This window comes from Borostomias antarcticus (assembly GCF_949987555.1).
Source record: "Borostomias antarcticus genome assembly, chromosome: 11".
Taxonomy (NCBI): Eukaryota; Metazoa; Chordata; class Actinopteri; order Stomiiformes; family Stomiidae; genus Borostomias; species Borostomias antarcticus.
This window is the reverse complement of record NC_140244.1, coordinates 13941778-13966485: the sequence shown is the minus strand read 5'-3', so window position 1 is coordinate 13966485 and position 24708 is coordinate 13941778. Positions and strand designations below refer to the sequence as shown.

Sequence of the window (24708 nt, the reverse complement as noted above, 5' to 3'; positions counted from 1 at the left end):
AGGTAATCCAATGGATTGTCTATCTCAGTAGTAGTTCCCTTGTAGAATATGAACTCCCTATTCGGCACACGTTTCTCCTTTGAGACAATAGTAAAATCTACAGTACTTGAGGGAGATTGAAGTGGTTCTTCCAGTGGCTGTTCGGAGTCTGTCTCCACTCTGCGGATTACACCAAGCCTTTATGGCACAGTGAGGTTAATCTCTTCTCTTCCCACCCCCTATCCTCGATGAAAGTAGGACATTCTAGCAATGTGGCTCTGGAATGAACCAAATGCTCTGCCAAAAAGGGGTGGGTTGTCTGTTTGGGACAGCTGCTTTGGAACTGTGACACAACCCTTTACTAGCAGAGCTTAGAGAAGTTAAGTGGCCTGCAGCCTCTACTGTAGATGCAGAGGATTGACATATCTGAGCTCTATGTTACTGTATGTCACAGACCCCACTGTAGAGGAGAATTACACTAGAATTAGACTACAACTAGAATTGATTAAGCATATCATTACCAATATGATAAAACGATATTTTTAAATCTTTTGAGAATTTCAATGGCTCTTTTATTCAACAATATTGATCAGTATGTATAACCTTAATCATCCATCAAGTCATTTTATTGTTGTTGTTGTTGTTATTGTTGCTGCTGACCTTGTTGAAATGTGCCTTACCTTTGTTATAGATGTCAATCTGCAGAACATTCCTTACTGTACGTGGGGGTTGTAATTCCAGTCAGTTATTTTTCACCAGGCCAAAGCCGTCTAGCCTGTGTTAAATTTGGCCTGTGAAGCACTGACATCATGGTTTGTGTAAGACGGGAAGGCAGGACTAATTGGACTGAGGCTAAGAATGTGATGTAACAGAGATGAGCCCCTCTGAGGGGGTTTACTAGAAACAAACCACCTTTAGTCTTAATAAAGCTAATAAAATATTAATGACCTGTTAGCCTGGGCATAAAACCACAAAGCTACACATTGCATTTGTCATCTGAAGATTTAATTATTATCAGTGTCCCGAATCCACTGTCTCCAGCTGATTTATTTTCTCAATAATGTGAGGATCTCTGCAGTCCTGATAACGTTTATCTATGTAAGCCTTCTAGTCCATGTCTCCATGTAGAATTACACGTCTCAATCGATTACTTTTCTTGACAAAAACCCAGGTTGATTCAAGCGAGGTACCTCACACACCATGAAAGGCTGACAAAACTAACTGTGATAACTGATTTTGCATCAAAGCAGTTTTAATCTATAGTCTAAGGCCTGGCTTAGATATGTACGGTATGCACTTAATTTAAAAGATAATTTCTCAATTGTAGACTAATATGACCCTAAGGAACAATGTGGGATGTGTGTGAAATTCTCTATTCGGGACGAAAAACCTGAAAACGACCACCCCCTTTTTAAGGGGAGACACTATAGAGGCAAATAGGGTTATTTTTTCCCCTTAAAGATATCCTAATCTTCACATTAAGATAAATATTATTTGTATTACACTTTGTCTTAAAAAAAGGTTTAGATATATATATATATACACACATATATATACAGTATATATATGCAAATTAGACAACATCTCTTTAAATTACATTTACATATATTTTAGTACCTAATATCTAACCAATGGATAAACTGTTTTAGGCTAATGAGACCCTAAGGAACAACTTGGGATATGTGCCCAAATCTCTAACCTGGACAAACAACCCGAAAATGACCACACACTTTTTTTTTAAATGACCACACCCCTTTTCATAAGAAGTTAGTTGCATCTTCTAAACCGTTGGACTTGGAGGTATAGATTTTGAGGTGCTCAAAATATTCAGAATGTCCATCTGTTACAATACATTACATTACAGTCATTTAGCAGATGCTTTAATCCAAAGTGACTAAGAGGGTGGATCGTTGTAGTACTTCTTGAAGAGATGAGTTTTGAGCCTGCGATGAAAGATGGGCAGCGACTCTGCTGTCCTGACGTCAGTGGGCAATTCATTCCACCACTGCGGGGCCAGGACAGAGAAGAGCCATGACCGTGTCGATCGACCACAGGGGCCTCGGAGTGACTTGGCAACCAGTCGCCCCGAGGTAGCAGAGCGTAGTGGTCGGGTAAGGGTATAGGGTTTGACCATGGCCCGGAGGTAGGAGGGGGCTGTTCCTTTCGTTACCCTGTAGGCTAGTGCCAGAGTTTTAAACTGGATGCGAGCCGCTACCAGGAGCCTTCTTTTTGGCCGAAAAGCTGTCCTCAATGTCTTGAGTCATCAAAGTGACTCGCGAGCTCACATTCTGTTTCACTAACGCAGAACGGTCTGGCCTTCGCCTCCTCAAGAGCGATTATCCCAAAATCCAGACCATACCGGGCCAATCAGGGACTGCGTTTTAACTGGTGTTCCGTACCACAGTGGAAAGCAGCCCCTGATTGGTTCGTGTCCCTGCCGCTCGCCAAACAAACATGGCGGCTCCCGAAGCAACGAGTGGTTACTTAACGTTAGAAGAATAAACACAGCTATAAGTGCAGTTATTGCAGAAATAGACTTAAAGGACAATGCTCGTTTTTGACAACCTGGACCTTATTTACGGCATATTATAAGAGGTTTGACTCACCGAGATAACGTTGGTGTAATGAGTCTTCAGTACAATTATGATATTAGGCTATGTCTAATAATACTTTCGTTGAAAGTAAAGAGAATTACATGCCCAAAAAAACAGATAGGACACACTTTGCAGCAGTGCGACTTTTGCCCCTCTACTATGAGACTTTTGTCCCGCTCGGCAGGGACAAAAGTCGAATTGCGCTCGGTCCGTTCTCGCCCAATTTATGTTAAACTATTAAATCCTAGCACGGACATTACAGTTGATAATAGTGAAGGAGAATATTAATTTCGGAGTAAATGGAATCAAACCAAAAAATGCGACTTTTGACCCGGCTCTCCCCTACCTTAGATTTTAGGCCAATAATCTCACGACATCCACCCTGTCAATCAAAACGTCAACTAGCCTACTCTGCAGCCTCAAGTGTTGAATATCCCGCCCGCTCGATAACATTCCAATGAAATTCATCTAAAGTCCCGCCCTTGCAGCCCATTTCCGGCGGAATTACGTCAAAGTACGGAAGCAAGATATTCCCCATCTTCCCTTTCGGTGCGACTTTAATGACCTTGATGATCCAAATAAATTGTGTATAATTTTAGCCGGTAGACACTGTATCAACAAATGCGCCAAAGCCTCCCACTCATCCTAAAAAGAAGAGTAGCTTTCATAAAAAGTGAAGGACCACTAATATATATAATATAATTGCAAATCAAAATAGAATAAAGTGTTACAACGATACAATTGAGAATACAATAGGCCTACAGTATAGGGACATACAAATACAGTATAACAGAGAATGAGGACTAAAAGAATAGAGAGGAATAGAAATGGGTCCGTTTCCTCTCTATTCTTTTAGTCCTCATTCTCTGTTATACTGTATTTGTATGTCCCTATACTGTACTGTATTCTCAATTGTATCGTTGTAACGCTTTATTCTATTTTGATTTGCAATTATATTGTGTCTCACAACTCATTGTGAGTGGTCCTTAACTTTTTATTACTGCACTTTTGTACTAATGTGATGGAAATGTTTGTTAAGGAGTGACACAAAAATAAAGATTATCTATCTATCTATCTATCTATCTATCTATCTATCTATCTATCTATCTATCTATCTATCTATGTATGGTGATGTTATATACACTAGATATGTTGGTACTGTGTACGCTGACCAGCAGTCAGACAACCAAGTACTGGTCTGGTTAACATGAGAGGCTACTCTGCCCTACTAAGAATAACTGCAGTAACTACGCAAAGGATAAAACTGCAAAAAATGGCTTTAAAATTGACTCTTTGTCTGGTTGGTCAGTCTCATAATGGTCTGATCGAGATCTGTATCAATGTTGTCTTCCCTTTTCCTCCTCTATCTCTGGTTTAATTTAATTTAATCTCCTCTCCATTATAATTTAGTCCAAAATGGTCCAGAGTCTGTCTTACAGACATTCGCCTACTCAGTCGCCTACTCGTTGTGTTCTCAGAGGAAAATGAGAGCAAGGCACAAAGAAACTGCATACAGTAGGCCTATATGGGGTCTGTGAGAAAATATGATACATTGTTTAGTCTGGATGTTATGGTTCACGTGGGGGTATGGGCACATAAGCAGATGTGTGGGGGTGTGTGTGGATGTTTTCCATCTGTTGGATGAACATAATATAGTCTTACTTACTTTTCTTGTGTACCTTATTGTAAAGTGTTACCCAAAGTTACACAATAAAGTTGAAGAGGAAATCTTCAGTGACAGTTTACTGTGGCTGGCGAGAGAAGTAGGCCTACTTGATTTGGCCTTCGTTACCTCCCACTTCCTTTCCTGCAATAAGTTAATTGCCCTCTGTGAATTAGGTCTAGGCTACTCACATGGTTAAGTTATGTGAAAGAAAAGCGTGTTTCCTTCATCTTCCCAGAGTGGCCATACACTTTGCCTACTGAATCCCTGAAATCATTCCCATTCATAGCACCAGCATTTATGTTTCCTATCCTAATGGAGAATGGCGATAAGCTGTGTAGCCTAAAACAATGAAAACTAATATCAGTTCTCAGGAGGCCAAGTGCCTTTTGAATACGTTACAATAACCTATTTTACTTCATTACGCCACTAGATGGTAGCAGAGTTGTACATCTGTAGATCACGACACCCGTACTCTGAGCTCTCATGGTATTTATCAACTGCGCCACACAAGACCAGTCCAAGACCCTGTATATTTCCAGGCCCATCCGTAATTCATTCGAATAATAGGCAGTTCTTAAAAATCCACGTGTCTGTGCACTCTTTTTTTTTTTCAAATAAATTGCTGGAAATAATGCAAACGATCTATTTTAAAAGGAGCTTTCATTGCCTTCAACACCCCATGCTCTTGCTGTAATGCAAACTCCCTTATTGTCCAGCAGGTTGCGTATTACGTAAAACACCAACTGTGTTTTACGTAACCACCAACTGTGTCATCTCTATTCAAACGCGCTGTACCCTGCGTTCTGTTCAAGCTTCTGACCTGACCGAAAATTTAATAGTCCTATATACTGTAGATTGTACTGTCAGTCTGGCGTTACTGTGAATAGCATTACACTGGGAGTTGGACACCATAATGAAAGCATTTCTCTATTTCTGGGTAGCCTAAATATCAACATGTTCAACTCTCGCGAGTCTGCTGTGCAGGTGCCTCTCCCCGTCCTCGTGTGTTCTCTTCATTCAGATGCTTCAGATATTACTGACATTACGCTCCAAAATGTCTTATTTCCAGACAGTTGTCTTTATACGCCAAGGCTACTATCCTGGCTGTGTGGGCAAGATCATGGACTGGACTGTACCTGGTCACGACACACAGTCACTAGACACATTAAACTACCCACTTATTTCCAATGTGACATAGCCTAGGTCACTAATAATTCCTTTATCTCTCGATGACTCGTTACAATGTCTGCTCTGCAGCAGGATGAGTATTGGGAGTACTGTATTGCTAGTTGTTGTTTCAAGAAGCTTTAAATGCCCTTTACAATGTAGCTCAAGACTCTGGCAGGTCTACAACCACAGTAGGAAAGATATAGAATATACTTTTTTTTATTTTTTTATTTGTTTGTTTGTTTATTATTAGTAGCTTTCCTCAAGCTCAGGTATTCTGAAAATGTCACCACAACAAATACACTACATGAAACAACATAATGCATAAAGGTCCATCAATGTGAGATAGTTAAAATCTGTATGACAATAGGCTAAACACAAGGCACGCATTGGTGGTGACACATTTGTGCTTGATTGCTTGACCATGGTTTTAAACACTAACACTTTCGTTTCTGAGTATGGAATTCCACTTCCCCACTACTTTAACCGAGAAAGCAAACTGACCAAAAGCTGTCTCTGTGAACTGCCTGATGCTCCTAATTATTCAGATTACATTTAATATAGTATAATATAATATAATAATATATTTTGACCCTACTAACTTGCTTTTTGAAAGAGTTTTGTGTCAATTAGTCTATAGCTATATATAACATTGGTCTTAAATTAAAGACACAATGCTACTTCCATCCTACTTCATGGAGTGTTCAGTTTCAGGGAGTAGCAAGCTATGTCAATATTCATGAAAATGTAGTCTACATAGCTGCAGGTACCTTATACAGTTAGTGGGAGGAAACGTAAGAGTTAGTGCTACTGAGCCTGTAACTTCAGCGGTCACGGACACAAATCTAAAACATGACACACTTCCAACACTGTCATCTTGTAAAGGCAGTTTGAGTATCTTACTGTCCCTCTACAGCCGTACATTATACTGTATATGAATAACTGCTCTGAGTGTGTGAATGGACCTTGAATTGTTCAAGTGGAGTTCCTTATCACTTAAGTCACTAATGATTCTCAACTTGGAGTGTGATTGGCTGAAGAGCATTCCTGTTGCTAGGTTACACACTGTCTGTGATGGTTCTTGGTGGTTCTAGAGGTGAAAATGCAGAAATGAGGACAAGTATACAAGAGAAACGTCGTATATATAATCTCATTTAATATTGGTTCTATGGAAGAAATTAACCATGAAACATTTACAAAATATACACAAGGTGATGCAATCAATCAACAATATATTTCAACAGTTATACTTCAGTAATATAGGTTCAAATCAAACACTTTTTACATGTCTCTGAGCTGTTTCCACTGGCTGCATTTTGTTTTTGAGGATGTGGGTTGTAGTAGTACTCAGCTGAAGTAAGGAAGACTACGGACCATCCTGTATACTCCTGGCATCCCATAATATACCCACACATCAGCCCAGGAGTACAGCACTCCCTTCTGGGTTCTCAATGGAGCATCACTTCATACAGCAACCCCACCGGAAAACACATGGAGTCAGAACCAAAAACAAAGAATATATACAATTTATACAGCAAGATAATACTTTTATACATAACCCAACACTGTGGTCTAAAATGACCAATAGTTTCTCCCTGATTACAGCATACAAATATAATGCATAATTTCAATTATTAGAAATGTAAATAATGCATTTCTTTCATCAAATACCAAATGGATGATTTTCGAAAATGATTTTCCAACTAGGTTTTCTGACATATTTCGAAAATACCTTAACAGTGCATATACAGTCTAGTATAGTCAAATGTCTAATAGTGTTATACATTGCTATTGCTCCATCACACTGGTTGATTTCAGAGGTTTGTTGATGTGTGGAAAGTGCTTAACTTAAAACAGAGGGGTTTGTGGGTAATTCCCTTTCTGGTGTGAAGAGTGTGTGCTCTCTTGATGCTGGTTATGGATCTGGTGACAGGGGAACATGGCGGGCTGAGGAATGACAGAGGAGAAACAGACTGTTCTTTTGGTCGTCAGGGCGGTCACTATGGCGGACAGTCACTGGGGGCGGGGTCCAGCTGGATGGTTTGACCCCAAACTCCCGCTGAGCAGAACGAGAAGACAGAAGTCTCTCAGAGGCGCCGGAAGCAGCGAGAGAGCGTCGGTTACGAGGTCAGAGGTCAGACTAGTTCAGGAGAGTTTAACCACCTCCCCGTCTGGACCTCCGTCTCCCGCTAAGAAGTCTCTCCGTCTACTCGGTTGCCCGGTCGGTCACCCTGCGTTGCTCTCGGTGGGTCCAGCTCACTGGTGGTTGGGGCTGGAGTGAAGGGGACTAGTCACCAGGAGGTTCCCCCAAAGAACTGCCCCTCTGATGGTGGGGCTCCGGTACTCAGAGGGGCACCTGTGGCCCCCGGCCGGTCGTCCAGACTGGGCAGGCCCGGTTCAGGGGTCGATGCGGAAGGCCAGCAGCTTGTCGGAGTGCTGGTTGTTGAGGGTGCGCAGGTCGGGCAGGCGCAGCAGCAGCTTGGGGAAGAGAGTGCTGTCGTCCGGGTGGCGCCGAGAGGTCAGGGAGCGTAGGGCTTTGATCAGACTCTCCTGCAGCTGCTCCACCGCCGCCACATCCGCTATGCCCGAGCGGTCTGGAGGGAGGGACAGAGAGAGACATGCGTAAGACACAGAGGAACCGTGTGTGTGTGTGTTGTGGTGTGTGTACAGTATGTGTTGTGGTGTGTGTGTGTGTGTGTGTGTTGTGTGTGTGTGTGTGTGTGACTCCTCTTACCGGCAGACACCAGCACGACGGCCATGAAGAGGGCCATCTCGTCGGGCTCCAGGCCCAGAAGACCAAGCTTCTCGCTAAAGTCAAACATGGCGTCCAGCAGAGTGCCCATGCCCAGCGCCCGCAGGGACGCCAGCGAGTACGTCTGCCCGTTCAGGAACGTCACGCTCCGCTCTTTGGCATCGAACAACGAGCAGAACCTCACCATCAGAACCTGGAGAACATAGAAGCAACCCAGATGAGTATCGAACCGGGACCGATGTTATGAGAAGTGGCATAGAGACACAGTCCACCCGGTTTCCCTGTGATGAAAGCCGCTCTGTGATAGGCCGCCGTACCTGGAAGGTGCCGGACTTGAGGAGCATGACTTGGTCGTGCTGGCTGAGGTTCTGGAACCCCGGGATGCTCTTGGCGAACTCCACCACCTCCTTGACGGCCGGGGTGAAGCACTGGGAGAAGGACTCCCACACCTGCTGGCTGGAGCGACTAGCGGGGGCCACAGGACACGCGTTCAGAGGACACGCCTGAGGGAGAGAGGGGGAGAGGGAGAGAGGGAGGGAGGGAGAGAGGGAGGGAGGGAGAAAGAGAGAGATCATTTTAAATGTGCTCACTGCCTTGGGACTTCCTCTAAGTACATAGAACACCTATGCTTAAGACAAATATACATGGTGTGTAAACAAACATGCTGTAGACAAACTCACCAGAACTTTGGCTCCTCCACTCAACTTCCAAGGACAGGAAGTGTGGTTCTGTGGCTCGCGGGCTTGGTAGCTGTTGTTATTGGCGCCGTGGGTCGGAGCGGACTGGTTGCCATTGGCTGGGCATTGACTAGAGGCTTGGGCGAAGGTGTATCTGGCGTTGTCGATGATGGCGGTGGGGTTGTTGTTGTGGGGGCCGACGGGGCAGCGCGGGGGGGCGGCGTAGGTGGGAGGGGGGTTTGATTGGTGCCTCTGAGCTTGGGGTTGGGGGGCGGAGTAGCCAGAGCTGTGAGCTGGATTACTTTGGAAAGTGGGTGGAGCGTTGTTGTTGTTGTTGTTGATGCCGACGGCCATCTTCGGGGGCTTCTCGTCCACGTAGATGCCGTGGTAGGCGGCGTCGCTCTGCTGGCTCTCTGGACTGGAGGGGGCCTCGCACGGGGGGGAGTCGATCTCCATGGAAGCGGATTCGTTGAGGCTGTTCATGTAGCTCTGCATCTCGTCCAATAGCCTCTGCTTCTCTCTCTTGGGGATACGCCCAAAACGCACAGCTGAGGGGAAGGAAGACCAGGTGAGAATAAGTTAGCGAGTCAAATATGACATTAATGCCAAATCATACATCATTCAACAGGAACATTTTATTCTCTACATTTCCACAACAACAAGAAGCAGTGAGAGAAATGGCGTTATGATGGGCTTGCATCTTGAAAACAAGAGCTTGTATCACAGTAAAGTGTCTCTAATTCAGCCGATTCTCTTCGACAATCCCTGCCTGTCATGTGAACCGTGTGTGGAGAGACCACTCATCTAACATGTGAGTATGAAGGACACTGGAAGATTTCTCACCAGTCTGTTTCAATCACCATGGAATTACACTGCAGCGCCCCCCCCCCCCCCTTCCGAGTCCCTCATCCCCTTCTCATCCTTCCAATCCTCCCCTCCCCCTCTCAACAGCGCACCTCCTCTGGCAGACCTATTTATAGCTCTCCGCTACTGTATGCAGCACCGCCACCTCCCCCAATCTCCCTCCTGGCTCTTCTCCTGCTCTGCTTCTCTGGTCAGCGCTCTCTCCCCTCTATGCCTCTCTGGTCAGCGCTCTCTCCCCTCTATGCCTCTCTGGTCAGCGCTCTCTCCCCTCTATGCAAGTAGGTCAGTGGGTCAGGTGGAGCACCTATGATGTCATGAGTGGGGTGACAGGGTGAGGAGTGGGAGAGAGAGGGAGAGGTGAGGGATGAGATCAGAGGAGGTGGGAGGATGAGAGAGGGAGTGAGGGAGGGGGCGAGGGTTAAAGGTGGAATGGGATATTTGGTTGACAAAATGAGTAGAGAGAAGTCTGTGTGTAAATCCAATGGGATGAAGGGATGATGGATGGAGAGAATGCCCAGAGGGAAAGAACAGACAAAAGAATGAAGGGATGAATAATGAAACTGGGGCAAATGGTTGACATTGGATGTGCCGAAATGAATTCACTCAAAATATCCCAATTGTTGTCTGTTCCATTACCGACCAAAAATGTTCAAACACAGAAAACGTATCAGAGAGTGAAAAGGTAGAAGGGAGAGTGCCCACTGTGATAATGGAGCTGGTTGGATAAGAGGTGATTCTTTTCTCTCCTGCGCTTTGCTTTTTTTTGGGTCACCTAAAAATGTTTGCTCCAGAAAAGCAGATGATTGATGATCACCTAGTTTGGTGAGACCCCGGGAGAGACCAGCCCTGCAGGGAACAGGCGGGGGAGAGCAGATGGACTATCTACCTGCTCTCTAACGGCTCACATGCTGGAAGTACATTAGAACAGACCAGCACTTTGTGAGTTGCTGTTTGTCGAGGTCTATGCAGTAATAATAATAGATACGAAAGCACATTTAAATGGACGCGGGGGGTAGTCAGGAGCCCGGTGCCCCAATTTCCTAAAACAAACTGGATTTGCCACTGTTTTTCTCCCTGACTGATGACTGTTGGGACCCCCTCACTCCTCTTCTCATCCATCAGAGGGCGAGGGCGAGAGAGGGGAGGACGAGGGGGGAGCAGGGATGGAGGAGGACAACCATGGACAGGAGAGGAGAGCTAACTCTGCGCTGTCAGAGGTGGGCTACTGTATGTATCCAGAAGGTTCTCTGTCTGGCACTCGTGAGGCAGATTAACAGCCCCGGAAAAGCTCTGTTGAGAAGTTTGCCACACTGACTAGAGACAGGGGGTAGAAATCCAGGACCAGGGGCCAGGAGGAAGAGAGAGAGTTAGGGCCTAATCATCCTCTTTCGGCTCTATCTTTAGTTGGTATGAGGCCCCTTTGACTTGCTAGTGTTCTAGTGTTTTCTGTGCCGTTGGACATGTGTCCTACCATCTCGGGACATGCTAGTGTTCTAGTGTTTTCTGTGTCCTACCGTCTCGGGACATGCTAGTGTTCTAGTGTTTTCTGTCTCGTACCGTCTCTGGACATGCCCACGGAGAGGCACTTCTTGAAGCGGCAGTGCTGGCAGCGGTTGCGGTTCATGCGCATGATCAGGCAGTTCTCGTTCTTCACACACATCTTGTAGTGGATGTTCTGCTGGATGCTGCGTCTGAAGAAGCCCTGTGGAGGAGCGGAGGAGCTGTGTGAGACACGGACAGGCGTGTGCGTGTGTGTGTGGGTAGTATTATCTGATGATCTGATGGCGAGGCCTCACCTTGCAGCCCTCACAGGCGTGCACGCCGTAGTGGAACCCAGAAGCGATGTCCCCACACACCTTGCACAAGAGGACCATGCCTCCTGTCTCTACAGAGCAAACACAGGGGTTGGTTAGAGGAGCGCGTTCTATTATGAAATAGAACAGAGAGAAACAGAGAGGGAGGGGGGGGGGGGGGGGGGACAGTAGGAGATATCTTACTGGTGAAGGTGCCGGTGAAGCCACAGGGCCTCTTGGCCACCATGGGATGGGTGTAGGTCTGCTGGGCAGCCGAGGCGGTGGGGGTCCGGGCAGCAGGTGCATTGCTGACCTCAGGAAACTGGAAGACCAGTTTGGGGGAGGTTGGCGCCCCCGCCTGATGCTCCCCTCTCCTCTTCAGGGAGCTGGTGTCGTGGAAGGAGAGTCCCTCCGGGGACGAGGGCTGGGAGTGGGAGGAGGGGGACTGGGTCTGGTACCCGCTGGACGGGCTGCCCGGACTGGGGCTGGCGCTGCCAGACGACCCCGCGTACAGGATCACACCTGCTGGAGGGGCACAGGAGAAGAACAAGGGACATATTTAGGAGATGGTTTCAACACGGTGAGAAAAAAAAGATGCAGGCAGATTATCTGTGCCAAGATAAATAGATGTTTCGAAATACACAGACGATGTAGGTCAGACGCTGTTGAGCAATGTGCCACTTGGATGCGAGTAAGTTTGCTTGGCTGAGTTTCCTCCTACTCCCAACTCCCCGACTTCAGCCAACTGTCTCACAAGAAGACGACACAAATGTTTATATATTTTAATATAATCCTTTGTATTATGTTATCATTTTGAAAAACGTAACTGGGATCTAACGTTTAGGCATTAACAATAGGAACGAGCGATAGTCTCTGATACAAAAAACAATCAAATTATTTACCACGCCTTATCTAGGCTACCAGAAATAAAATCGCATTTCAAAGTCGGCCCTGGCGCTGGCTAAACTCGGAAATGTCTGATAACTCAGTAGTCCCCTCCCTCACCCCTCCCCTTCTGTAAAGATCGTGTTCCGCCTACGACATGAGCGACAGCCCCTCACGTGTACACTGATCCAGCCAGCTGCCTGCTCGCTTTCAACTCGCTCTCTCTCCCTGGCGGCGCGCCCGGGGTCCGCTAGAAGCAGCCACCTGACCGCGAGCTCACATGGACTCCTAACACACTTCCCGCCCAGGCTCACAAGGCCCTTTCCGCAGTCCCGTGTAGACAACAGCCGCAGTACAATAACAGGCAGCGCCGAGATCACGTTTGTGTGTGCTTGAGAGAGAGGGGCTCTAATGTTGTAAGTAGGGAAAAAGGCAGAGCAGGCTTACTGTCTGTTTATATTCCGACATTCCACTGAGTCACCGGAAACCCAGTGGGCGAGGAAACGTGAATGGTCACGTTTTCTCTCTATTAGTTGTTTGGTTGCGGTTTTGATCGGTTAAGTGAAAAGTAGGCTACTGGGTGTGTAGCTTATCTATAAATGTTAGACTGTAGCCTAGTCCTACATATCACAAACACCTGGGCCCTGATACAGACTGACCTGTTTTCTATACAATAAAAGTAGGCTTCACTATTATGTATTAGTAGAGTCTACTTATGGATGTGTGCATGTGGATGTGTATGTATGCATATTTGAGTATTAGTATAGGCCTACATATTTAAACATACTTTATGTAGGCTATGTATATAGGCTATGTATATATTCTATGTGTATGCACACTGTATGTATATATTTTTTTGTAATTTAATTTAACCTATTATGTATAATTCTCTATTTACTTTATTCCGCTGTAGGGCCTACTCCCCTCCACTGCTGTACTACCCCCACAGGGATGATTAAAGTCAGTCAGCCAGTCCGTCTGTCTGTCTGTCTATCTATCTAGACACAGGCTCCATGGCAAAATAAGTTGGAGAGACAGTCTGGTACTCGTACAAATATGGATGAAACTGGCATTGTTATCTTGATAATTACCTTATTTCACTACATTTCCATATGAGTGGCTATTACATTAACTTACACTAGCCAACCCTGAATAGGATTGGTTGAAAAGGTGAAATTGTCATGAATGCATAACTTTACTTTTGCTGCTTTTTCCTAAAAGACTTTAAAAGCTTTCTTTGGCTCTGTGTGTCTCTCTCCCCTAGAATACACGTGCTGAGTTTCTGTTTAGCTTCAAGTGTCTCTATAAGTCCTCTGCCAACACTGGCTGCAATGCATTCTGGGTTTCACTGTTTGCATGTGGCAGAAGTGTACCTGACAGGTCTGACTTCAATCCAGTCCAAATCCACACTAAATGTGGACACACACATCCACACACACACACAATCCACAAACCCCAACCAAAATCCAACCAGATCACTGCACTCCCCATGTGAGGCTCACACACTCTTGTGCCGTTTCAAATGACATCCATCCACTCATACACAGTTCCTCTCTCCCGGACTCCTTCCATTGTCAGGTCTTTTCCCACAAATGACCAGACCTGTATCTTCTTCTCTGGCAGAGTCAGTTTCCAGGAATCATGGCTTAGTGTGCAGGAGCAAGGCCTTCCCCCGCCCCCAGACACACAGAGGATAACGTGACCTGTGTAGACATAGAAGCTACAGGAGCCGGAATGTAAGCTGAACATGCTGTAGCCCCTCCCTCTCCCCACCCCCTAGCCTCTTGTTCGTCCCACCCGGGGGCAAGCGAGGGGAGACAGGTGACATGTGTTTAACATACTCATATCATGGCTGGAAGGAGACGCCCCTGATGAACTTGGCCCCCCTCTCGTGTCTCACCAGGGGGCATGCGAGGGGAGACAGGTGACATGCGTGTATAGACTACCATATACTCAGATCACGCCCTTGTCCAACCGCCTCGCCCTCTCATGTGCACACAGCCATTAGCCGTGTGGCACGTGACCGTGATCCCTAAGTAGGCTGACAGAGTTCAGTTGGTCAGTAGTCTAGTGTCGCTGTCAATAGGCACTATCGGGTGCCACTTACAGCCTTTATAAATGTAAACAAACTACTTTGATTTACTACATATGCCTTTAAGCTATAATAACCATAAGCACTGTCAATGCACCACTGCTACTGTGGGACATGATGTATCTTTCCAAAAAACAAGATTGAACTGTGAGGAGAGCTGAGGAGTTATAGCAGCAGCCCTGAATGTAGGCTACCTGTGTACTGGCTAGGCTAATCTGACAGTAGTGCCCAACAACGTGAGTCCTTCTCTGCAGTCTTAACCCTGCCCTCCCTTTCTCACTTTCTCCTTCTCTCTCTCTTTCTCTCTCTGACGATCTTTTAATCCCTTCTAACCTTGATCCAGACTTCACAACACTTCTTAGCCTTCATGTCTGAGTGCTGTTGCATTGTAGCAGGTGAAAGGTGAATGCAGTTTTCCTGTCATAAACTGAAACTAGAATTTAAATTACAGTGGGATATACAGTGAATGATATAATAAAGGCTAATTGAAATAATCTGCAAGTTAATTAACTTGATTATTGGAAGAGCTATGCCGCTGCCATAGTAGCCTAGTGCAGACACGGGTGTGACTAGACAGGTTGGTGACAGGGAAAGTGCTATTAATACATTGGCATATAAAGTAGGGCATTCTAACAATAGAGACAGATACATATCACTGTCTTATTAAGTAGCCAATCGTTCCGTTTGTGAAGGCCTGTGGTCTCGTTTAGTGTAAGATAAACGTAACTGCATCATATCGGTTATTGCCATATTGGTTAAGCAAACCGAATTTGGATTGCACTAGGCTACGCATTTATTTTTTACGTAGTAGACACACAAGTTAGCAAACGAATACTGCTGGACACTGGTTGAGAAATAAGGTAAGTAAACAGGCAGAGAAAGCCGTTCTGACCCACTGACCAACCTCTCACTAGCAGTGAAAGCAGGAGTCCCCGATAAAGGCTGTGTTTGTGTGCGAGAGCGAGTGCGCAAGAGAGAAATACCGGGAGGGCGGGGTGCCTGGGAATCACGCGCGGCACGTGGATGCTGGGGCTTATGCACGTGCTGTTGTCCCCAGGCAAGCAAGGTGCGCATTTTAAATCAGCCGCATGATGCCCCGGCATTATGACATCCAAGCAAATCATCTGCAGGACAGTTATTAGACAAGAAAACATGGCCATAAATGGGGGGCTGGTTCATTACTCATGTCACGTTGCGTGCTCTTTTCGTGAAAATGTCTTGGCACAAAATGGTTGAATCCAGATGACTAGGCTGTCACGTCTTGATTGTAACCACGTCCCTCACATCCGAGGCAGGATACCGAATTTGGGGAATAGGTTATTGAATATAAAATATATTGATCATTAATTAAATATTTTGGAGGTAGGACTACAGGGATTCCCCAATGGAACTTACAGCCCCATGATACTGCCCATAGACTAGCCTACTCACTGCCATCAATGAATAGCTGTTGGTCAGAAGGACATAATACGAGAACGCTTTTTGTCAGTTCAGGAGACCAAACCGTATGTGTCAGAACCAAATAATCTGTCAGAGAATGAAAGGTAATCACACCAATAGCTGACACGATTTAGATTTACAATAAGCATCCGTATTTGCAAAATGATGCCATTAGCATTGTGCTATTTGAACCTTTGTGCTAAACGTTCTAAAACGTGATGAACTACGATGGATCATTCGTCGCCTTCTCGCGCCTAAATTTAGAGCGTGAATCAGATTTGGCTAGATGAGTTGTGTGTTCCGGGAGGTTGGCCTTCAAGCCATGACCAGTTCATTTAGAGGGTGGCACCGTTTACCATTGTTTTGGCTCACATGTCTGAAAAAGCGTGAGAGGACCTTGACATGCCCATCCCACACGTGTTCAGGGGAAAAGTTTATCTGAAGCCCCACCGTGCCTGGGGGAGTGGAGTCACTGGTCAGTGAGCGTGACCAACATTATAAATGAATGACATGCTATAATGCCCAACCCCAGACCAAAAATGTTACGTTTGCTAGCGTCTGATACGAGATTATTGTGGTTTTAGGTAATCGGCTTTGATTAAATTAAGCGAAACAACAATGCGCAATTGTGCGCAATGGACAATCTGGGTTGGACTTCATTGGCTTCAAACTGATAAACTACAACAATACATCCTATAATGCAATGATAAACAATAGCAAATACGACAAAAAATGGATAATCATCAAACAAACAGGCAGGCAAACCAGCCAGCACATGAACTGTGAGATCGTTTAAGGTCAGTCCTGCTGCTACACGTGAGTTGTGTGTTTACATAGCTTACAGAACATAGGAAGTAGCCTGTAGAGCCCGGCCAGTCACGTCAATACTGCAGAGATAAGACAGTAGCCAACTAGACTAGGCTACTGGCTTTATAACCATTAATCGACGAGACCGTGTTTGCAAATAACAAAACTAAAAATAATGATTACAAGTCACTTGATATGTGCTGCAGTAGCTCAAATGTTCGATATAATCTAAGCTGCAAGCCAAGTTTATACCGCAAGGAGTGTCAGTGCGCAAGGATGCATGGTTTTCAATTCATTCACTTTCCAGACAACCTATAACCAACATATAGACAGTCATGGAGCCGTGGAAGAAATAGCACAATCTGTTTGGTAGTTTTATGAGACATTATATGCTACATATTTATAGGCCTATTAGTATAAGTCAATATGTCCCAAACGGATCGTCCACCTTCCTGTAAATGGCGAAGAGCTGTGTACGATCCATGAAGTGATCCATTCAACCAATAGCTTTCTGAAAGAACATTACAAGTATATCAACCTAGAAACGCATAGCCTACTATCCACATTACGCACGGTCACGTACCGCATATTAAATACATTGTTGTATTGAACTCACCAGGGCTGTTGTCCATGGCTCTTGGTTGTGGTTTGTCGTGTATTACTTGGTAATGAAGCTTCTCTGTGGCTGTTGTCTCTGTGCGTCAATGAGGAGTTTGGTCGATATAGGTGAAAGAGTCATGAACCGCCAGGGCAGCGGGTTTCCCAAAGATCTGAGCAATGAGAGTATGCGCAGGGCATTTGGGTGCCCTGTCACGCAGGCTGGTGAAAAAAAGTCTCTATATCTCGTTGACAAAACGGATAAAATGCGAATCGTCTCCAAATGCGTAAAAGCGATCAGATCCGGCGCCTATGGCAGTCTCTCTCGGTGTATATGGAGCTGTAAACTGTCACTGTAACATAAGTATTCTCTGAGAAAAAAATCCAAAGCATTCAGTATAAGTGCCAGTGTGTGACCATAAACACTCCAGACAGAACTGTGGAAGCAGCCTAGTTTAAGCACACCCACCCATTAATAGACACCGCGCCCACACTAACCAGCACGTTTTCAGGTGTGTGACCAGTTTTTTTGTCCACCTTTTTTGTCCCTTCAACCTCACTTGTTTGTTTTTGTATGCCAGGGATTTCTCTCTTCTCTCTCTCTTCTCTCTCTCTGTCGCGCTTTCTCAAAGTATTTCATCCACCTCCCTTTTACCCCTCCCTTCTCTTTCTCACGTTTTCATTGGTGGAGACGAGACATTCGGACTCGGACTCATTCGACACTGGAATGCTGGTAAAGCGCTGCTGCATGTGCGCGCGGCATGTGAGCAGCCAAGCCCGCTGTCCTACTGACACACATTTTATGCAAATATGCGGAGCCTGGTGATAAGAGGGGATGAGGGAAGGAGAGCAAGCACATGCGGAATGGGCGGTCCTCACCGTGACTACAGTTCTCTCCGCCCCCTTATCACGTTCTGCCTTCAGTAGGCTGAGTGGTGTGTTTGCTCGAGTTCTCCTCTGAACATCGGAAATGGGCAGGGATAAATAAAATGTGGGTCAAAGGAGTTGCTTGTGCGATAAAGATGCACAATCAAGAAAACCAGCCAAAATACGGGATGTCCCGAGCGCTCACGTTTTTTTCGGCACCTTCTCTGGTTTGGGGGACTTGAACTATGTAGCCTAGGCTACGACTTAAATTAATTATGTTATGCAAACAAATATGACGCATTTGGCTGGTTGCGAATTAGCCAATGAATGACGCAGATTAACTAGGTCATGGCAAACTATATCTGTATTTATTTTATCGATTTGATCAGTAGACAATCTACAATCTAGATTGGTGGAATATGCTGGAAAAGCATATTAAATCATAGCATATTAAAACATGGTAAACGTGATGCTTGCCCTCACGTGTCATTGCTAATGAAATAGCGCCTCGCCGTGGTCAAGTTCAGATAGGCTATAGGCCTGCGACTATGCAGCGTATCATGGTATAACATCTGTCTTTTTTTACGTGACATTTCAGTCATATCTACTCAGACCAAACGACGTCTCCCTCACTTTTAAATTCAACTCAAAGGGGCATATTGGCAATGAAAAATACAAATATAAATGAAAAACAATACGATGTAAACATGACGCCAGAAGATTTAAAGGAACAGATGCTTAAATAATACTAATACTAATAATATTAATACTGCTACTACTACTACTAATATACTATATTCTATATTATCCTACTTGGCTACAGTACCAGCAATGTGTGAATATTTTAAGTAGGCTGACAAACGGCAAGGGTTAGTACGTGTGTAAGTGAGAACAAAACAACCAACGGGTTGTTAAAGAGTTTCAAAGAAGCAGAGGTGTTGAGCCCCCACGCCCAAGCCGATCCCAGTCCCGCTCAGCGCGTCATCACTGAGGTTGGGCCCGGTGTCTCCTTCAGCAGCAGGTGTTGCCCGTTACCATCTGGCCAGCTGAAGCCAATCACTGCCTGGGCTCGGCGCTACTTCAGGCTGCTGGAGACACACGAGGGGTGCTTGAACGTTGACCACTGTTTGGTCAGTCCTAGTCCTCACTACTAGAACTCCCACGTGTTAACCTCCCTGTTATGTTGTGCTTCCTGGATTTACCAAACCCATATCTCTCCTCTGCTCTCCCAGGCTCCCTCCGGCTCTAGACCTAGTGTCTCCCCAGCTCCACCTACGCCCTCCCTCAAACCTCCTAAGCCCCATCTTCACCGCTCCTTCCCACCGCCCTCTCGTCCCTCCCCGGGACCCCATCTCCCCACGCTCCCCTTCCCAGGAACCCGCCTCTCAGACTCTCTCTGTCGCCTCACCCCTGCCACTAGGGCTTTTCTTCTGCAGTACATACACAACACTCCCCGGTACATTTACACTCGCACCACACTTAGCTTTGCACCTAGACACTGCCTCACACACACAGCCTAGCACACACTCCATTCACATTCCTACCAGGCACACACACACACACAATAGTTTTAGCTTACGTTAGGCAGGGTTTATGATTTTTATTAAATCGTTGAGCTTGTGTCCTGTCTCTGCTTCTGGGGTCTCTGGCACATTTGGCCAGTGGGTATCGTTGGGTCCTAACAGGAGCTATTTACAGTCTGGCATTATGTAGGGTGTTTACAATCTGCAAATAATTGAAGTATGAAGGGCAAGGGAAAAGTTGTCTGAATATACATATAGTAGCATTTACAATAGAGGGTTTTCACGGCCCGTCATCAGTCGGCCATGTTGGAGGTTGTTGCTAGGAATGCTGCTAGGAATTATGGGCCCTCTTAAAGAATATTGGTGTGGACCCCTACCCCTCCTACTTTTCGTCACCACTTTTTATTTGTATTTTTTTTAATTATGTATCAATTTGTAATTATTTTTCTGTTCCTCTATGTTCTTTTTCCAATTAACCTCTCCATATACATTGACTTGTGTACTTCCTGTGCTTGGACTGTCTCTGTCTGTAGCAGTTTCATGACTGGAACTACTATGAGCCTCTTCACTCCCTTCGCTCTCTGTTTCTGACTGGCTAGGACCTGGCTCTGTAGACAGTAAGACCAGAACAGTGTCTTCTTAAGACTTGGGAATAAATCTATGTAGCACTGTAAAGTTTACAGGAAGCTGGCTAGGCGGCTGTTGATTGGCTAATAAACGCCTCTCTTATTTCAAGAGCGAATACCCTCTCTAAAATAACAAAAAATAACTGAACAAATCAGCATTTAAACTGAAATCAACTCTATATGAATTAACAACACTATTTATTAATTAATGAATTTCTTTATGTAATGTAACTGTTTCATATGTAGGCTATCTTAACCTGGATTACATCTACATGTTGCTATTCAGTACAGTAGTTCAGTAATAAGTTTAACTAGCCAACCAGTGTCTACCTCACTCACTCACCATCTAAAGCATCTTCTGGGGGCTGGGGGTGGGTGTCTGGGTTTACGAGGCCACAGCTGATTCTGTGAGTAGCAGGATGTAAAGGTTTTAAAAGAACTCTACTACATACAACTCTATATGAATTTCTATTAATTAACTTAATACTATTTATTTATTTATTAGCCATGCATTACTTTATGTAGGCTAATGTAACTGTTTCATACGTAGGCTATCTTAACTTACATCTACTTTTTGCTATTCATAGCAGTACAGTAGTTTAGTAATCCTCCACATGCCTGCTGGATCCCATCCCCACCGATTTTTTCAAAACTATTTTTGACTCTGTACTATCCTATGACATTTTATCCATTGTTAATGACTCCCTATGGTCTTCCCACCAATACTTAAAACTGCTTTGGTGAGACCCGTGCTGAAGAAAAACAACTTAGACACTTCAGTTCTTAGCAATTTTAGACCAATCTCCAACCTTCCCTTTTTGAGTAAAATTCTGGAAAAGATTGTTTTCAAACCGAGTAATGATTTCCTAGCTACAAGTTCTACCCTTGACCTTTTCCAGTCCGGCTTTCGCGCCCATCATAGCACAGAGACGGCATTAGTCAAAGTTGTAAATGACCTCAGAATTAATGCTGACTCCAAATAGCTCTCTGATCTCGTCCTCCTGGACCTGAGTGCAGCCTTTGATACTATAGATTATGCAATCCTCATCAAAAGACTGGAGAAGTGGGTTGGCCTCTCCGGTCCAGTCCTTAATTGGCTTAGGACCCATCTACCCGGTCGTGATTTCTTCGTTGCCTTCGGTGACCATAGCTCAGGGAAGATCCCTATGACCTGTGGGGTGCCCCAAGGATCAATCCTAGGACCCCTACTCTTCAGCCTGTACATGCTGCCCCTTGGCAGTGTCATCAGGAGGCACAACATTAGCTACCATAGCTACGCAGATGATACCCAACTCTATATTTCTGTAACACCCAGTAACTACAGCTTGATTGACTGCCTTGTCAAGTGTATTACGGATATAAATGTATGGATGTCACATAATTTCCTCCAACTAAAACAGGACAAAACAGAAGTACTGATCATTGGAGAAAAAGCTGAAAGAGAGAAACTATCAGCACACTTAAAAACTCTGGAAATTGACACCAAATGCCAGGCTAAAAACCTAGGTGTCATACTTGACTCAGATCTTAATTTCGAAAACCACATCAAGAATATTACAAAGACATCTTTTTACCACCTAAGGAACATTGCCAAGGTGCAACCCTTTCTCTCTCAGGCTGACACCGAAAGATTAATGCATGCTTTCATCACAAGCAGGCTGGACTAAGTGCAATGCTCTACTATCAGGCCTACCAAAGAAAGCAATTTCTAAGCTACAAATGATACAGAATGCTGCAGCACGAGTCCTCACTAAGACTAGACGAAGGGCACACATCACACCACACCTTAAAATCACTACACTGGTTACCTGTCAACTCTAGAATAGACTTTAAAATACTATTACTAGTCTATAAATCTCTCCAGTCACTCACCAGAATACATTTCAGACATGCTTGTTAGGTACATGCCCAACAGACCACTCAGATCCTCAGGTACTGAACTTTTAACAGTTCCAAAAGCCAGGACCAAGAAACACGGAGAGGCAGCACCCTGCCGGAGTGCCTAAGAAGGGCCAAAACAACGGAGGTCTTCAAGCGAGATCTCAAGACGTACCTTTTCGACCTAGCCTACAATCACTAGCCAGGACCTTGAGACACAGAAAGGCAGCCTCAAACCTACCTGTGAATCCTCTGTATACATTGGTGTATATCAAGTAGTGTACAGAAGCTGGTTACCCTGAAACAGGCTTGTTCTGTTCTGACAGCTATGTTGCTTCAATGGCTCAGCGTGCTACTAACCGTTTTCTGCCTCCCCTAGTGCCTCTCTCTCCCTCCTACCTTCTAACCAGGTCCAGTGGATGCCCCACTGTCGCCCGCAGATCACCCTGAGTCCAATAGATACCCCCGTGTCAGCAATGGATGTCGTAGTATTTAGTTAACACACACACACACACGTACACACAGACACACATCAGTCCACATCCGGCTTAGGCCTGGACCTGATGCTCTTAGCCTTTCTTGCTCTGAAAATATTATTTAATGTAATGTATTGCTCTATAAATGTTCTTAGCCGTTAGACAAATATATTCCAGAAGCTTGCTCCAGGTTGCCTGTTTTAATATCTGTGTTGCTTTTATGGCTCTGTGTGCTACTAACCCTGTTTTGCCTTCCCTCTCCCTAGTGCCTCTCTCTCTCCCTCCTATCTTCTAACCAGGTCCAGTGGATGCCCCACTGTCACCAGCAGACCTCCCAGAGTCCGATAGATACCCCTGTGTCTGCTGTGGATGTCGTAGCATTTAGTTAACACACACACACAAACACACAGCCATACACCAGCCCTCTTCCGGCTTTAGGCCTGGGCCATAGCAAACACACACCACGATTTGCCATGTCTCTCCTATGATGCTTTTTTAGCCTCTCTTACTCTGAAATGTAATTTAATGTAATGTACTGCTTTATACATGTTCTTAGCCGGTAGACAAACATACTCCAGGAGCTTGCTCGATCGCCTTGTTGAGAGGGGTCAGGGAAGAATTTTTACAGCTCACTTATCTGGCCCCCGGGTGATTACTGTTTTTTTGCTTCCCTCTGGAATATGTAGGGGTGGGTCGTATGCCCACCTCCCTTGTTCTCTGTAAAGCGCATTGTGTTGCCTCTGGGTATGAAATGCGCTATACAAATAAAGCTTTGATTGATTGATAAAAAGACATGTCAACAGGACTGGCTAGCTAGCATAGCACATTATCATTAGCATTCATGAGAATGGAAACATGTGTCCTGGCTGCTGCTACTGGATTTTTATGTATTTATTTGGACAGGAAGTATTTGCAAGTGTGCCAGCTGGCAAGCTAGCTAACAGTAGCCACCACAGTGCAGTGGTTGAGGCTGGCTAGCGAAAGCTAGCTTACTAGAAAGTAGCTGTCTAGTTAATGGGAGGTAACGTTATCTAGCAGCTAGCTTACCAGAACAGTAGTTGGCTGGTTGCTAGAACTGTAGCTAGATGTCTAGTTAATGGTAGCTAACGTTAGCTAGCAGCTAGCTTACCAGAATAGTAGTTGGCTGGTTGCTAGAACTGTAGCTAGATATCTAGTTAATGGTAGCTTACGTTAGCTAGCAGCTAGCTAACCAGATCGAGTTGTTACCAGAAGTAAGCTTACTAGCTAACGTTAGCTACCTAGCTCAGCACTTTCTTCACACACTAGGCTAACGGCTCTCGTTGTCATGGTTAATGTGAGACCGCGGGCAACTGACCGACCGTCTTAACATATAATAATTGCTACTCTCACCTTTCTTGTGGGAAAAAAATGCGTATGGGCTCCCGCTCTGCTGCCTTTTCTCCTGGCCTCTCTCTCCACTCTTTCTGGTGCCCGGATTTATGTATGGGCATGATGTTTATGATTTAACGTTACGTAAATATTAGTGCTAGTATGACAGCCAGCTGGTATAGTGACGTTAATGTCAAAAGAGGTGAGACAAGTTGCCAGCATGAACCATGGCCCAAACCATTTAAAAGGGGAATATTCTTCAGGAAATTAAAACCTTTTTCATCTGTATTGCATTATTTGCGGCTTAATTAGAATTCTGATGCAGCATTCGTGTGACTGATCTACATGCAGAATAATTTCGTCATAGAAAGAGGGACCTCTTGTTTTTTTGTGGGCCCTTATAATCATCATCACCTTTCACCGCTAAACAACGGCACTGATCAATAGACAGGTAGATAGACCTATCTAGTCGTTAGCCTAAACCTGAGCTTAAACCTCCAACATGGCCGGCCGTGAAAACCCTCTATAGGGTTTGTGTTCCCCTAGTTGCCCCTTTCGTAACAGGTCACAAATATTGCTGCTGTGATTGCACATTACATCACATTCTCTGTGGGTCTATGGAACATGTATGTTTCTAATATGCTCATATAGCTGCTTGGCCGTCTATTGTGGCCA

At 45.1% G+C, this 24708-nt stretch overlaps 1 protein-coding gene across 2 annotated transcripts; it reads right to left on the bottom strand.

Annotated features, from left to right (window-relative positions):
• Positions 1–6591: 6591 nt before the first annotated feature.
• On the bottom strand, positions 6592–17860 carry LOC311315286 (nuclear receptor subfamily 1 group D member 1-like). 2 transcript variants are annotated; one of them, XM_084445920.1, is made up of 8 exons: positions 17333–17860; positions 11697–12017; positions 11496–11584; positions 11257–11401; positions 8839–9383; positions 8476–8661; positions 8141–8351; positions 6592–8000 (listed from the first exon to the last, which is right to left on the bottom strand). In XM_084445920.1, the coding sequence occupies exons 1-8, from the start codon at positions 17346–17348 to the stop codon at positions 7804–7806; spliced, it is 1710 nt and encodes a 569-aa protein (XP_084302046.1). In that variant the 5' UTR covers positions 17349–17860; the 3' UTR covers positions 6592–7803. The 2 variants fall into 2 exon arrangements, with proteins under 2 accessions (XP_084302046.1, XP_084302047.1); XM_084445921.1 differs by having other exon boundaries at positions 11697–12014.
• Positions 17861–24708: the final 6848 nt, after the last annotated feature.